General features: G+C 51.6%; 6 protein-coding genes across 8 annotated transcripts; 3 read left to right on the top strand and 3 right to left on the bottom strand.

Annotated features, from left to right (window-relative positions):
- Positions 1–168: 168 nt before the first annotated feature.
- On the bottom strand, positions 169–2985 carry PV05_01382 (uncharacterized protein). Its single transcript, XM_013466363.1, has one exon. It carries the CDS (start codon positions 2898–2900, stop codon positions 327–329), a length of 2574 nt encoding a protein of 857 aa, XP_013321817.1. The 5' UTR covers positions 2901–2985; the 3' UTR covers positions 169–326.
- A 206-nt stretch (positions 2986–3191) lies between these two features.
- On the top strand, positions 3192–5347 carry PV05_01381 (uncharacterized protein). The gene has a single exon (XM_013466362.1). It carries the CDS (start codon positions 3364–3366, stop codon positions 4594–4596), a length of 1233 nt encoding a protein of 410 aa, XP_013321816.1. The 5' UTR covers positions 3192–3363; the 3' UTR covers positions 4597–5347.
- Positions 5348–5570: 223 nt separating this feature from the next.
- PV05_01380 (uncharacterized protein) lies at positions 5571–7165 on the top strand. The gene is made up of 4 exons (XM_013466361.1): positions 5571–6043; positions 6096–6428; positions 6482–6758; positions 6813–7165. The coding sequence occupies exons 1-4, from the start codon at positions 5856–5858 to the stop codon at positions 6861–6863; spliced, it is 849 nt and encodes a 282-aa protein (XP_013321815.1). The 5' UTR covers positions 5571–5855; the 3' UTR covers positions 6864–7165.
- Positions 6633–10048, bottom strand: PV05_01379. 2 transcript variants are annotated; one of them, XM_013466360.1, is made up of 3 exons: positions 9923–10048; positions 8552–9870; positions 6633–8302 (listed from the first exon to the last, which is right to left on the bottom strand). In XM_013466360.1, exons 1-3 carry the CDS (start codon positions 9942–9944, stop codon positions 8219–8221), a joined length of 1425 nt encoding a protein of 474 aa, XP_013321814.1. In that variant the 5' UTR covers positions 9945–10048; the 3' UTR covers positions 6633–8218. The 2 variants fall into 2 exon arrangements, with proteins under 2 accessions (XP_013321814.1, XP_013321813.1); XM_013466359.1 differs by having other exon boundaries at positions 8552–10048.
- Positions 10049–10233: 185 nt separating this feature from the next.
- On the top strand, positions 10234–11818 carry PV05_01378. Of its 2 annotated transcripts, XM_013466358.1 has the most exons (4): positions 10234–10309; positions 10364–10367; positions 10636–10997; positions 11084–11818. In XM_013466358.1, exons 2-4 carry the CDS (start codon positions 10364–10366, stop codon positions 11234–11236), a joined length of 519 nt encoding a protein of 172 aa, XP_013321812.1. In that variant the 5' UTR covers positions 10234–10309; the 3' UTR covers positions 11237–11818. The 2 variants fall into 2 exon arrangements, with proteins under 2 accessions (XP_013321812.1, XP_013321811.1); XM_013466357.1 differs by having other exon boundaries at positions 10364–10997.
- On the bottom strand, positions 10965–13767 carry PV05_01377 (uncharacterized protein). Its single transcript, XM_013466356.1, has 2 exons — positions 13287–13767; positions 10965–13235 (listed from the first exon to the last, which is right to left on the bottom strand). The coding sequence occupies exons 1-2, from the start codon at positions 13361–13363 to the stop codon at positions 12350–12352; spliced, it is 963 nt and encodes a 320-aa protein (XP_013321810.1). The 5' UTR covers positions 13364–13767; the 3' UTR covers positions 10965–12349.
- Positions 13768–14904: the final 1137 nt, after the last annotated feature.

Genomic DNA, 14904 nt, shown 5'->3' with positions numbered 1-14904 from the left:
GGACGGCTTGGTTATGCATCGTCATTGCTTTCTCAAAGACTGGGATGCGAGGGCGGCTGCTCGACCAAGGACGATTCCTAAGGATTTTGTACAATAAACAACGGCCAATTTTTGATGGAGAGGAATTCTCGAGAGCCGCAAGCATTGATGAACGACAGGTATATGGCTGTTCTGTCAAGGCCGGCTGAAGCAGGAGTCTGCTTCAAACAACATCTCCATTCTGGTTGCATGGAGAGAATCAACATTATGCTCCGGCTATATCATCATGATCGGCCTTCCCATTCTAACTCCTCGCTAAGCTTCACGCAATTACTTGAAGTGATCAATCAGCTTTTGGCTCCCTTCCTCGATCCCAAGAAATTGAACACTTGCTGTAACCAAGGCGCTGATTTCGGCGCCTCTTGACCAATCAACTCCTTCACCCTGGCCTCGATCGCAAGAACATTCCGCTCGAAGTCACCGACACCGTCCTCGACTTCCTGCAGTCTTGATTGCAATGAATCGAGCTCGTAGTCCATCTTCGCTCCAAGCATTTCGATCCTCCTAAGACTCTCGGTCAACGCACTTTTCTCGTGAGAGACGATGTCCGATGACGTCGCTTGCAGAGTCTGATACTCTTCCAACCGATGATAGTAAAGCTCGTTGAGATGTTCCAGGTTTTGATGTGCAGCGTGATCGAGCGTCTCCACATGAGCGACTCGGCCTTCAGTAAAGGGGATAAGCACTTGCTGGATGGTTTGTATCCGTCTTGCTTTCTTCTGTGCAGCTGCGATTAGAGATTCACGTTCGGCCAGAGCATTTGTAAGATCGCCTTCGATCCGACCCTTCACGATGCCCTCCTCGGCCACGTTTTCTGGCATCCTCAAGACAGCATTTTCCACCATGCTGAATGATAGTCGCCGTGTAAGCCGGTTGACACGGGGGCTGTCGACGTCGATTCTGCCTGTCAAAGATATGGCACTTGCTGATCGTCGTAAAACCCGGCTGTGAAGTCCTCTGTATGGCAATTCGGCGGAGAAATTTCTGTAAATGTCCGACTGGAACTCGTTGCGCAGTTCAGCCATTTCGGCAACGAGTTTCTTCCTCCTAGGAGAATCTCCGGGCAATGAGGGTCGCAGTTGCTGACGATGCGAGGGTATCTGTCTTCCTGAAGTCGTGTTTGCTCTTGTGAACGGCTGACCACGTATTTCCTTGGGAGAACTTGTTCCGGCTTCTCGCAGGGCCATGTCTAACGCAGGAGGACCGGTCTGCCTGGGAGTCATTGGAGGGCGTGAGGTGTATTCATGAGGCAGATGGCGGGACGATTTGGAGAGTCCGCCGTCAATCCAATCCTGAGAGTCCTCGCCATCCTTAGAGTATTGAGAGCGATGAGTTTTCAGCCCTCCTACAGCATCCCGAATGCGACTGCGATTAGACCTCCCGTCCAAAGTCTGATTAGTCATCGAGGTATCGGTCCGCTCAAGAGTGCCGCCATCAAAGATCGAGTCGTGTCGATCCCCCGTCCAAAGAAAGTTGCCTTGGTCGTCAGTCTTGAAGACTCGTCCATTAAGCGAATCGACGGGAGCAACAAAATCTCCGGATTTGATGGGTTTGCCTTGCCATAACCATTTCAATCTGGGGCCAGTAACGAGTTGGGCGAAGCGGTCAATATCCAGCGTCTCGGCTTCGGAAATGCCAGCCTTGTCGCGGGCTCCTACAATACCCATGACCATTTCACCTCCTTTGCCGCTCAGTTCGGCAACGGTGGACTTGACGGCCTTTGGTACAGTCCAGCCTTCGCCAGCAGCATTCTTTGCTGTTGCTCGATGAAGTCGATCGAGGGTCTCACGATCGAGCCGTCGCGTCTTTTCCATTTTATGACTTTTCTGGAAATGTCCGATGGCTCTTTTCATTTGATATATGTCCAGCACCTCTTTGCCGACGGGTGAACCAAATGCCTTCAACCGATTGTATGCACCAATGAGTAGGCCAAGAAGGGCCGCCACAGTGGTAGCACCAAGAATTCCGTCGCTCGGCTCGACATTGTAGAAGTAGGTGCCAATGTCAGTCCACCAATCGTTGATGGCTTTTTCAGTGACATCGCAGAGTAACCCATCAGCATAGGCTGGTTGCAGCTTGTCGTACATGACCAACGCAATCTGACATAGGCGCACCAATTCCATGACAGACCGATACAGCGGCACCGTCTCGCTGGTCCGGTACAAGTGGCGAAACTTTGCAACGGTGCTCGGCTGAGGAGGCTGAAGATTTAGGCCGGCTCTGCCCGAACATCCCATTCGTTTCAGGTTTTCATTGACAATGAAGTCCTCCTTGTGTTTCCGAACATCGCCATCTGGTATCGGGATAACTGTCAAGGCAGACGGGAAGCCGCTTAGATTCGTAACCATTAGCGTGCCTAAAGGCGTGTCTTTCTCTTTGGCGTGGAACTGTGAGACCGCTTGAAAGTATACTTGTAGCCTTTGGGACCAGGCGGTTTCGTCGCCTGGAACCGCAAGAACGTTGACTAGGATGGAGTGTGAAGGGTCGCCGGTGTACGTGCAGATGACAAAAGTAGGATGCGTCCTGGAGCAAGCCCATTGCTCTACAATGTATAATTCATAGCCCTTAAGTCGCCTCCATCGCTCAATGGCATCGGTTGCAGGATCTTCTTCCAAGTACCGGAATGCGATAGGATCTGAAAAGACCATTCGTCTCCTGCTCTGCCCTGGCCTACTCTGACGAGAGCTTGCTGACACTGGGCTAACAATGTTCTGCCCGTCTTGCTCGGGACCGTTAGCGTCTTCCTTGGGACTGGATTTTGCAGACTTGTCTTGAGGCGAGCCCATATATGAATGAAGGTGGTGGTATGGATTTCGGAAGTTCGGAGCGGCGTAATTCATGACGCCGAAATTTCCACTCATCGCTTTGTATCGGCATCATTCACGAGAAGCGTCGGAGGGATATTTATTATAATGTAGTTGATTGATTATCGCCCACGTTCTGTTGCTTGAGATGTAAAGTTGTTGTAGGGAAATCCGCTTCTGGTTTAATTAAGGCGGCGAGCTGGTCGGTCTTGGAGAATCGTCGTTGCTGTCCGGGCGTTGCGGGGAGAATGACTGCCCGGAGCACGCCGGAGCTAAGCGCGTGCTCTCACGTGCTGCATCATTGAACATGAGGCGTGGAAGCGGTACCCAACGTCTAACCATTCGTCACGCAGCCATTTGATCTTCCGCGTGCCCAGGTGGCGCATCAAGCACGGTGAAATCATCTACCCTCTTCTCCTCATAAGGCATTTGTAAGGAGCAGAATTCCTCAAGCCTGCCGCCGGCCATGAAACAGACGAACCCCGGACGAAGTTGATAACCGTTGGACCGATCGTCCGCCATGGATGCCATTCAGAAAGAGCATGACAAGGTGTGGAACAACAGCAAGCAGTCGAAGACCCTCCAAAATGTCGACGACATTATCAAGCAGCTCCAAAGGGCGCGGGACGCCATTGCCGAAGATCCTAATTCAAGACAAATCACTCTTGCGAAACTGCAAAACCCGGTCAAGACCTCCTTTGACGGCATATTCACTGGCCTAAAAGACACGCATGGGCTGCACAACAAGTATACGAGAGCCTTGGATAAGGTCTTTAAGGAGAAAGTCCCCAGCAATGAGATCGACGCACTGTCTGCCCATCCTACACTCATCAACCGAGCCATATATTTACACTTGCTCAGAGAAGGACTGTTTGATGTGGCCTCGACGTTCCATACCGAAGCAATGGAGCGACAAAGAATGCAGCAAGAGACAGCGGCTCATCTGGGCTTGGACATCTCGATGGAGCATCCTTTGGGTCTTGATAAGAGCTCGGAAGAAAACATGCAAGAGCAGTTCTCCAACATGTACCATATCCTCAGCGAGCTGAAGGACAACCACAATCTCCAACCAGCTATCGACTGGGCACGGTTCAACGCGGCAGCGCTGGAGGCACGTGGGAGCAATCTAGAATTCGAACTCTGCAGGTTACAATTTGTCAGCCTCTTCATGGAGCAGCGAGACGAAGACCAACATGAATTCGCCGGGCCGATGCGGGCTCTGCAGTACGCTCAAACGGAGTTTCAGTCTTTTCGAGGAAGATACCTGGTAGAAATACAGCAGCTCATGGGAGCCATCCCATTCTGCTCCAATCTGGCAGAGTCGCCCTACAACATCAGATTCAACAATTGCACGGCTTGGGACGAGGTTGCTACCTCTTTTACCCGCGAGTTCTGCTCTTTGCTCGAGCTGTCGGCAGACTCGCCACTATACGTGGCTGCAACTGCCGGAGCCATCGCCTTGCCGACGTTGATGAAGCTGCAAACAATACAGAAACAGAAGCGAACAGAATGGACGTCACAGAACGAACTGCCCGTCGAGACACCATTACCTCCTTCCTACCGGTTTCATTCTATCTTCGTTTGTCCGGTCTCCAAGGAGCAGTCAACAGATCAAAATCCTCCAATGATGCTACCGTGCTGCCATGTCATCGCACAGGAGTCTCTGCAAAAGCTCAGCAAGGGCGCCAAATTCAAGTGCCCGTACTGCCCAATAGAGAGTCACCCCAAAGAAGCGAAAAGAGTCTTCTTGTGAGGAATGTATGGTTTGCAGACACACTGCGTAGGGAGTATACGCAAGGCAGCCCTTGTGCTGGAACTTCCCTCTCACTTACGGAGTATGGAGTATATATGTCTTAATGTCATCAAGTCATCTCAACGATTCAGTGCCAGATATAGGGATATAGGCTTACCAAGGGCACAAAGCCCAGCTCTACACGCTGATTAGGCGCCGCTTGCTCGAGGCTTATGCCAGGAACAAACTCGCTAATTGAAAGCCTACCCTTTCCGGATTTTTAATGCAGGTGCAAATGCTTGACTAGCGGTCTGGGGTCCGAACAAGCCGACCGAAGCCTCATGTTTCATCTTCTTTCTGGTCCCCACTGATATGCAAAAGCTACACACCCTCTTCTTGAGATTCTCGCTCTTCCCGGTCGAAGACCGTCGGTACGAGTAGCGGCGCCAGATGAGTTTGGCTTTTCTTGGTCGTGGGGTCGTCCATCAGTATACGACTCATATGGCAGCCTGCCATGTGTCACACTCGGTACGTTGCACACACCGGCGCACCATGCATTTCGCGATGGTACCTGTGGCGTGATGCAACACTTGGTCTTCGACTATCACAGAGCATCCGATGTGATGTGCCAGGCCGGGAGATGGGCTCAGGTGGCGAAAATGCACATGCAGTTTGCTTCGGCTGCCAGAACGAGGGCAGTGTGGGTGGCTGGGCACTATGTAGCTTCATACCCATGTAGGCCCCCGGGTTTCTGGGCTGAGGCAGACCTGGGACAAAAGTGCCGAGTCATTTGTTTGACTCATCTAACGGCCACTCACAGTCGAAGATGGCCTGGAAGACCCGTAAAGAGGTTGCATTGGTCATGTGCCTTCGTGTGCCTAGCGTGTATCCAGGCGGACGCGGAACGTGTTACTGCTTCCGTAGAAGCTATATCTAGCCAATTTCAGAGCATTTCCAGCGATAAGCCCAAGCAGTCCTTGCTCTCCTGCCAGGTAGGCATCCAATGCCGGGATGATTATAACGAAGCTCCTCCTGCTGCCGAAGGTCTTCTCTCGACTCCTGATGTCTCGACTCGATTGATCTGATTGATATCAGGCAGCCTTGCTTCCATCTTTCCTTTTTCTCGAATCCATTTCCAGGGTTCATTACTGCCGAGTTTTCTGATTGCTTCCACTGACTAGACTGCAATACTCTACGTCAGTGCTGCTACAGCTGCGCTCTTTCCCACTTTGAGCAGCACATTCCATCGAGACTTACCCTGCCAGAGTCCCCTCATCAACATGTTCAGCAGCAGAAGACAACAACCCTCAAACAGCTTCTCGTCAAGATATGGAACTAGCAAATATACTAAGCAGAAGGCCCCTAGCTCCTTTCGTGAGCAGTCGATCACAAGGGGCATGCAGAGATCGGAATCTGTGAAGTCTGCAAGAAGAGAACATGGCAGTCACACAAGCCCAGCCGTCGGCAGGTCAGTATTGACCACAATGCTCACCATGAACCATGCTAACTTAGTCTGCAAGCACCCTCACCTCCGCCATCATTACCATCTGTGTTGGTCCCGACCAAAGACTCTTTGCCAGCCACGAAGAAATCATCTCTCGTTCACCTTTCTTCCAATCTCTATGCAAGGACCAGTTCTTCGAGAACCATTCTCGAAGAATCACCTTGCCCGATGAACAGCCAGAGATCCTGTCTGCCGTTCTAGAATATCTCTACAAGGGAGACTACTACCCGAAATTGCTCCACAATAAAAGAAAGGATACGTGGGAACTGGAAGACGAAGGAAATGGTGCCAATACTACAATCTATCATCATGCTGCCAAGGAGAATCTGATGAAAGACACAGTCATTTAGTATGTCGTTTGCATCTCCTCGATACTGCCGTGCTAACCTTGATGGTCTGTAGCTGCTCTGCCGAGCTATACGGTCTTGAAGACTTGAAACGTCTTGCCCTTCGCAAGCAAGGCCTACGATCGGGCATGGCAATATCTACCATTCTAGCTTCAGCAAGATATGCCTACAACCATACTCCAGACTCGGATTCAAAGCTCCGAGCTCAGTATCTCACCTTCATCATCCGCAGTCGCAACAACTTCAAGAAGAGCGGCACTATGAAGGTCGAGATGGAGCAAGGCGGCACCGCTTTGTTCTTCGACCTCTTCGTCGCTATGTGTAACCACATGGTAAGTTTCCTAGCCTTCTATGTCAAATCCATCAACCTCATTGACCTTCTCCAGGATGACCTGAAAACCATGCGCTCGCCGTGGTCGTCACCATTTACTCGCTAGATCGAGAACAATGTACCAGCTCACCTACAAGATTGCCAGGTCGCCACTTTGCATCTCAAATTGTTTCTTGGTAAGAGAACACAGGAGTCATGGGTTGCTTTGCATGTATCATTATTACAATAACCCAAAAATGTCTGTTTGTCGATCCGACTGGAAGATTGTTGCCAGTACAAGACTGTAAAATTTAGGTCTTTTCGCCGCTGGCGATGCGAGGAGCAGAATCAAGGGAGAATGCTTGGATGCAATGCAATCCCAGGCAACTCGATATGCTATCTGCAATGCAATGCTCAATTTTCAAGGGAACAACGAATGAAATCTCATTATCCCACACGTAGAGACTTTAATGTTGCTTTTTCAAATAGTCTCAGTGATTTGCACTGCACAACTTTCCGTCCATTCCAGACGTCCTGCGTGTCTCAAGAGGAAGGCTGACTTCATTGGCGGATTCCACTCTGCCAAAAGTCCGTAGCTTGCTCATTGCACAAGGCAACCGCCGTATACGCCAGATCTCCTAGCTTGGCCCACCGTAAGGGTCAAGAATTGACTTTTGTGCCCGTGTCCCCGCATGCCTGGAAGGTGAATAAGCGAGGTGTATGTGGGAATGATGCCTGGCGTCGAGGAGCAGTGGAAGCTTGGACCCTTTGTTCCGTGATCCAAGTGCGTGACTCAAAAAGCTGGGAAAGGTGGCTTCGGACCTGTCACATCCCTCGTAGGAAGTAGGAATAGTGCTGGTGGACGGTGATAGGTTCGCGGGCAGATTTGACACGTGCATTTCCGATGCCTTTTACCTTGCCGCGCCCTGTCTTGCCAGAAGATGGTGTAGAGGGGGCCATCCGGACCTGATGCCTTTTTCTCTTCGCGGGATGCACCAGGGTCAAGGGGAGGGGGCCCATGGCACAGGGTCGAAGTACACTTTATATGTACCATGCCTGGTATGGTATGTTGCAAACGGCGTGCAAATATCGCCCATGTCTTTTTGGGAAATAGCGTGGATTTCTGAGGATGAATCATGGCCAGTCGTCTGGACGGGTAGGATTTTCTGGGACAAGTGCTGCTGATGGCTTTCAAAGCATTGATTGACCGAAGGAGCTTAGCACGCTGTTCCCACAGCATCTGCGCTCGTAGCTGGATGTTGGGAGAATGCACATGTCTCTCAGACCGCTCTTGTGCGGATACTAACAGGAGTGTTTGGCGTCATGTCTTTGCCTGGGGCGTGGTATCGCTTGATGGTGCCGTTCTCCAGGCGACACGTCCAGTTCACCCGAGCTAGGAATTTCAACGCAAACGTCGATACCAAATAATATGCTTCATAGACAATGTTGTCGACATGTGCTCCTAGCATGGAACTTGACGAATTAAACACCCGTCCCAGGAAAGGCGCCGGCCTTGCTGAGCACAACAATGCCTCGATCCCGTGCAATGTAACCTTTCATTAAGTTCTGCAAGCACGTTAAAAAAATCACGTCAGCCTTTAGCGTCCCTCCTGGTTGCCTTGCAAGCATGAACGAAAACAGTGGTGTATCCAAAAGCCCAGCCTCACGCCAGGCACTACCTCATCTAGGCAGCCATGTGCCACGACAGATGCGTCTTCGCATGACGATCGATAGAAACAGCAGGCAGCATCAAAAGCACATAGCAATAGGACGACTGCAAGGCAGGTGAAGCCAACCGATGGATCGGAGACGTACCTTGTAAATCATATTCGCCAAGAAGCACTCCACCTCATCCCGTTCCATCATCACATCCGTAGCGCCCTTGGATCCGACGCGCATGCCGGCTTCAAACTCCTCGATACGGATCCTAGTCCGGCGGATTTTGCCGGTGACCTCGCCCGTGGCGGCGTCCTTGCTCTCTTCCCACCCGGCAGCTAGGAAGACTTTGCGGAAAAGATTGCGAAGGCAGATATCTCGCGTGCGCTCGAGGGTCAGGTAGATTCTGCGTCTGACGAGTTCGGGCTCCGCGTTGGACAGGGCGTCGTCGAATTGCGCGAGTGAGCCTGTTCGGATGGCAGTGAACAATGGCGTGAAGATGCTGGAGAGTGCCGGATGTGGAGCGAGCAGGGACGCAGTGGGAAGCTGGTGGGTATTAACGACGTGCGCGGGGATAAGGTAAGTGAGGATCTGTTCGCGGTTACGCGGACAGGCTTTGTGGCATAGATTCAATGCTTCAGTGAGGTTGGCCTCGGCGTCCGTGTAATGCTCTTGGAGGAAGTCGATAACGCCACGGTAGTATTTGAATGTGCAGCGATGGGATTTGGGAAACAACTCAAGTGGAGGGAGATCAGGTTGCGCTGCCTCGAGGGCGCGGATGACGTTGCGTGTTAGTGAGATTGAGTTGAGTTTGAAATATGTTTTGAACAGCAGGTTCGTGGTGCTGTAGATGCCCCATTTGCGCGACTCGGCGAGCTCGGCGCGGTCACTGAGACAAACGGTGAACATGCGGTTGATGGTCCATGCTGCTTGTTCGAGATTTTTGTTTTTGTTCGTGTCGCTCATTATGTCGTCAGCGAAGCCGTTGGTGAATCCATCAGAGTCTTTGGGTTTGTCTTGACTGTCGGCTTTCATGGCGATCATGCGTAGGTACTTGCCTGCTACGTAGAGACAAGGGATCGTCCATGATTGAAAGCCGAAGTTCGTGTAGCCTCGGACAAGGAGGTTGCACATGTCTTTGTAGGAGTCGAAGGCTCTGGTCCAGTCGCCCGCGCCGCCGGCTTGGATGGTGGCGAGTTCTTTGACGCATTTCCACAAAGCGACGAAGATGTCGACCCAAGCATTGGCTTCTGCTTTGGGAAGTTTGACCGCATTACGGTCTTGGACGAGATGGTATCGGACGTCTGCTGAAATGGTCTGGTGATTGGATAATTGTGCAAAAGATTGCACGCGTCGAGGGTCGCGGTCTGAGTCGATGGGGCCTAAGCAGGTGGCCAGCAGCCTTCCATCGCCTAACCTTTGGGCTTCTTGGAAGTCTGCGAAAATGCTCCCCATCTCACTGGCCCCTGGCCTGGGGGCTGGCCGAGTAAGAACTGCCTCCCGAAAACGAAAATGAAGGGGGAGACTGACCACTCGGAGCCACTTCAAGCATCAATCCCTCACTCGTGTAAGAACTGAACTGAACCGAACCGAACGCTAGGAATCTACCAGTACGTTTGAGAGGCCGATTTAAAGGGATCCATAGACAGATTAGACGGTCTTGGCAAGTGGTATGGACGAAGGCCTGATGAAGTCTTCACGAGAAGCAAGAAACCAATCAGAAATAGCGTCTTGGCCTTGTTTGAAGCACCGTAGCAAATTCTGCATGAAGGCAAACATAATCCACCGGATCGGACTAGCGCCAAGAATTTCCAGCACACTGAGGCCCACAAACTTTCAATCGAGGAGCAGCCATTTTTATTTCGACGATTCAACCACATCGACAAAGACGCCGCAGTCGATCAAAATACAGTCAAGGTATGTCGAAGTCTCTGTAGAGAATAGTGCAACAAGTACTGACCCTTTTTGCAGATGGGTAAGTCAGCTTCCAATTCTCCGAGCACAAGCAACATCACGCGCGAAACGATAGATCGTATCTGAAGAGTCAGGAAGAGGAGGGACACAGTGACAGAGGAGGACCGAACTCGCATCATGCTCATCTGGCTGTTAAGAGGAGGCTGATCAATGTCACATTGATTTGGAGCATCGCGCAATCCATCCATCATCGTTTCCCACAGCACTTCGACTCAAATCTTTCCACTACCACCACGAAGACACCCGATACTAATAATGGCTGTTTCCAGGTCGCCTTCAAGAATACCAGGTCATCGGGCGCCACCTGCCTACAGACGCCAACCCGACCCCGAAACTCTACCGCATGCGAATCTTCGCACCCAACACCGTGGTTGCCAAGTCCCGCTTCTGGTACTTCCTCATGAAGCTGCGCAAGGTCAAGAAGTCCAACGGCGAGATCGTCTCCCTGAACGTCATCCACGAGAAGCGACCCCTCAAGGTCAAGAACTTTGGCATCTGGATCCGTTACGACTCCCGCTCCGGCACACACAACATGTACAAGGAGTACCGTGAGATGAGCCGCACCGATGCCGTCGAGGCCCTCTACCAGGATATGGCCGCGAGACATCGTGCTAGATTCAGGAGCATTCACGTACGTTTTTGCAAGCCAACTTCGGCAGCTCAGTCTGCAAAGCGACCTCATGCAGAGTAAGGTGCTGACTGGTGTGTCTGTGATAGATTCTCAAAGTCGTTGAAATCACCAACCAGAACGACGTCAAGCGACCGTACATCAAGCAATTGATCTCCAAGAACCTCAAATTCCCTCTTCCTCACCGCAGCACCGGCTCCAAGAAGCTGTTCGTCCCGAACCGACCAAACACATTTGCTTAAATGGGTGGAGAGTGAAATGGCTTTTGGTGTCAGGACACAGGAGACGTTCGTCTCTTGGGTGTGGGTAGAGAGGAGGTAAGCCGCAGAAATCGAAGCTCAATGGGCAATGGACGATGCGAAAACGGGTCGTTAAAAGAAGATGAGGGCCATTTTCCCTTGAACAACATCGTGCATGACCATAGAGCGACCGGAGCAAAGTCGAACCGAGGCTGAGGCTCGAATTTGAGACAACCTGCTCAGTTACATTCAACTCGGATCATGAGGCCCTGAGGTCTGGCTTGGTGCTGCGTGGTGGACGTAAGTAACCAGCAGAAGTGGAAGTCTCAATGTGCCAATGAAAAATTCTACGTTCAAAACAAAGCATCTTTCTCGACTTTCTCCCCAACCCTTTCGATCCTGCTGTGAGCAACGGAATGCGGCTGACGCGAGAGCATGAAGAAGGATTTCGCAGATCTACGTGAATGCAGAAGAGTCTAACAGTTTCCATACCCGAGAAAGGCATGCCCATTGTCCAGACCCTGATCACGCAAGACCAATGGAGATTGCATAGATTCATCCCCGGACCAGGCTCGTGATTTCGCGGTCGTGGACACGCAATCGAGATTCTCGCGGACTAGCAGTTGGAAACCCATTTGTCGGTCAAGGCCAGCATTTGAGAGATCCGAGGAACCCTGTACCGCCACTCGCGCTAGTTTGTTGGCTGGGCCAGGTAAGTGCCCGCTCTGAATGATCGTCGACCAGGGCTCATGGCATTGCTAGCTCCGAGCGCTGAGCCTCGCACTCTCTTTCGTCTTTTATCGATTCTCCTCCAGGATATCGTGCCGAGTATCCGGGTGCGAATGTTGTGCTAAGGATAGGTTTCTGTACGACCAAGTCTAAAGGAGCGGTAATACTTCAATCGTTTCGGTCTTCGTAGCTGCGGGATTCAATGCGTCCGTGGGCGTGTTCTGCTCGGCAACCATGTCCTCTTGATTGCATAAATGGTCCAATGGTTGGAGCATAATGATGATTTTTATGCCTTGCGAGAATATGTCTGATGCTTTGGAGCGCCCCAAATCCGATGATATGTCAGATAGCCTCCCATTTTGATATTGTGGTCGTGGTGTTCTTTCGTCAATCTTCGCTGGGTGCTCTGGCTGTCCATATGTGCAGCTCGTTGTAAGCATGCACGTTCGGATCCGCAGCCTGGGCGACGGCCTCGTTGCATAATCGCCTCACGTGGTCTGTTGGCCAGTTGTGCAAATGGCACAACGGAAAGAGACTCATAGCTTCGAGACCACATCCGCCGTCGTTGTCGCTAGACATACAGACCTGCCACCATGATTCTGGCTCTTGGCCGGGGTGCTTGTACCCGTTGAGGGGGATCCGGTAGACAACGTGCTGGATGTCTCGCTCCCTGAACCCAGCCGCTTTGAGCATCTCGCCAGTGTTGGGGTCATAATGTAGACGGCGGTTGACAGCTTCGTAAGACCCTTTGATGTATAAGTCCCACCAGTCAGTCAGTCTTCCTTTCTTCAGAGTGCCATCATCGCATCTCGGTTGGAAGTCGATCTCGACCGACTCAAAAATGCCCTTGCCTGGTATAAGATGACGCCGAATCTTGCGGTATAGTCCCGGCCAGTCTGAGACACTACCCAGACCCAACTGAAGGTGAATCAGGTCCCAGGATTTCTCACCTAGTGCCCACGGACCCTCATAATCCCAGGGTGCTCTGATCCCGACATTGGGAGGTAGTAACTCGGGGCCCTGGTAATGTATATCGACCCCAACGAACTCTGCATCGGGCAGGAAGTCGGCCATTTGATTCATCCACACTCCTGTGCCGCAACCCAGGTCGAGAATCCGCACTCTTTCTCCCAGAGCCGAGGCTGGCTTTTTGAGAAGCTCTTTTTGGACCTGCGTTAATCTTGTGGCTGGAGGTCTGGTCTTTTTGATCATCGTGTCCATCAGGTCCAGCCGCTCCGCTTCTTTGCGATCGTGAGGGAGCATATACTGACCCCTGGCGACGAAGTCAGACTCGGCAAAGACCATGGAGGGCTCGCGCACCTACCTTCTGAAAGTGCCATATTCTCTGCCATACTCCTGAACAGTTTGTCTTCCAGGGAGATGGGCGAGAACCTCAGCCATCGAGGGTCTCGAAAATATGAGGCAGTGTCGTACTCTCTAGAGCGAAATTGTTGCCGGTGGCGTAGAACCTCTTGCGTGTCTTAGAAGGAATTGCGACGTCGAATGCGATTCTGGTACGAATGCCTCGAGAAGTGATGTTGCAAGTTCGACAATATGTTGTTTCCCTCGAGTGAGCATCGGACGCGAAGCGGTCAAGCGGACGTTGGCAGCCGCGATGCAGACCACAGGCCTCGAACAAGCACAAACAGGAGCGGATTTGACCAGGAAAGAGCACCTATCTGTTTGCCCAATTCCAATGATGGGCAGGCCGGGTTCCAGTCGCTGGGGGTGAGCTGGTAAGACAGTTTGCGAGGTGGCCGGGTCGAAGAGAAGGCTAAATGATTTGAAGCCTTTGAAGAGAGCCGGCAATTCGCAAAATCACACAGATAGTGGGCTGTGAGCGGCTAAGTGGAGGTCGGGAGAAGACCACCAGTGGATACCGCTTGAGCATAGACAAGAGGTCTATCATGAGCCGTGCACAGTCTATGGACATGGAACAGTGGACAATGGCAATGAAAATTGTTCAAGGCAAAGCTATCAAACGTCGATCGGTGGTCGAAGTCTCGAGGCGAAGAAGATCCGAGTGAATTCCCGGGCTGAATGAAGCCGAAGCAAAGATAGTAGAGAACGTGAAGCAATCGTCTCTGGAATTGTCGAGGTAGATGGATTTTTAAACCAGTCTGTGGGCGAAGTCAATCGCTTATGGTTTGGGTTGTGTATGACTAGGGTCTGCGTAAGACAGATGTCGTGCAGGATAATGGGGTCTCGGACCAGGATGTGTCAAGAACAAGCCTAGCAAGATGCCGTAATGAGGCCTCTTTAGCGAAGCCCAGTAAAGAAGGTCGTATCGAAGCTGGACTTGGGACTACTGACGACGAGCTTCATGCCGGGGAAAGACTGAAAGTACGGAGGGTTTCTCGTTATTGTGGTCGTTTCCGTCCACTCTGCGATTTTCGGTTAACACTTCCAGGTCCTGGGGGTGGCACTAAGCTAGACCGATCCGAGTATACGTAGTAAGAGTAGGTGTTCAAAAAACCGAAAAAAAGAACTGACCGCTGTTCGTAGCAGGCGGCCAACGCATCGTGGCTACAGAATGGGCAGCTTGCATGGTTGGGCCATACTAGTAGTTCTCTGTGGGATCTCTGGCAAGAATGCTGAGTAGGATGAACGGCGATGGTTGATACGATTGGTAGTGGATATGGTTGGATGGGGATGGTAACTTCGTATGTGGATGGCGAGGAAGGATGTGTCTTTTGCCTATGACGAGCGCCGAACTGCTGGGATCAAAATCTTCAGTCTTCAGGGCGCCACTGTCACATCCTTTGGTTCTTCGGGCTGCAACCTAGTTGCTACTATGCTTCTCCACTGGGCCTTCACTGGTTAGGTGACTGGCTTTCCAACTTCGGATGACCCCCAGGCGTCCCGAAGCGCCCACCTTTCCGCACCTCTTAGGCATCATTGCCCTGTCAGGCTGTGCATTCTACGGAGTACTGTACCTACCA

This window comes from Exophiala xenobiotica, assembly GCF_000835505.1.
Source record: "Exophiala xenobiotica strain CBS 118157 unplaced genomic scaffold supercont1.1, whole genome shotgun sequence".
NCBI lineage: Eukaryota > Fungi > Ascomycota > Eurotiomycetes > Chaetothyriales > Herpotrichiellaceae > Exophiala > Exophiala xenobiotica.
This window is presented reverse-complemented; position numbering and strand designations above follow the sequence as displayed.

Bases quoted from the DNA above. Each gene is read 5' to 3' on its own strand.
- PV05_01378 (XM_013466358.1), top strand. The intron at 10,998-11,083 runs GTACGTTTTTGC...TGTCTGTGATAG, and splicing joins CTAGATTCAGGAGCATTCAC to ATTCTCAAAGTCGTTGAAAT.
- PV05_01381 (XM_013466362.1), top strand. From the start codon at position 3,364: ATGGATGCCATTCAGAAAGAGCATGACAAGGTGTGGAACAACAGCAAG.
- PV05_01377 (XM_013466356.1), bottom strand. From the start codon at position 13,363: ATGGCTGAGGTTCTCGCCCATCTCCCTGGAAGACAAACTGTTCAGGAG. The intron at 13,236-13,286 runs GTAGGTGCGCGA...CTTCGTCGCCAG, and splicing joins GAATATGGCACTTTCAGAAG to GGGTCAGTATATGCTCCCTC.
- PV05_01379 (XM_013466360.1), bottom strand. From the start codon at position 9,944: ATGCTTGAAGTGGCTCCGAGTG. The intron at 9,871-9,922 runs GTCAGTCTCCCC...TTACTCGGCCAG, and splicing joins GCTTGAAGTGGCTCCGAGTG to CCCCCAGGCCAGGGGCCAGT. The intron at 8,303-8,551 runs GTACGTCTCCGA...ACGTGCTTGCAG, and splicing joins TGGCGAATATGATTTACAAG to AACTTAATGAAAGGTTACAT.
- PV05_01382 (XM_013466363.1), bottom strand. From the start codon at position 2,900: ATGAGTGGAAATTTCGGCGTCATGAATTACGCCGCTCCGAACTTCCGA.
- PV05_01380 (XM_013466361.1), top strand. From the start codon at position 5,856: ATGTTCAGCAGCAGAAGACAACAACCCTCAAACAGCTTCTCGTCAAGA. The intron at 6,429-6,481 runs GTATGTCGTTTG...GATGGTCTGTAG, and splicing joins ATGAAAGACACAGTCATTTA to CTGCTCTGCCGAGCTATACG. The intron at 6,759-6,812 runs GTAAGTTTCCTA...GACCTTCTCCAG, and splicing joins TCGCTATGTGTAACCACATG to GATGACCTGAAAACCATGCG.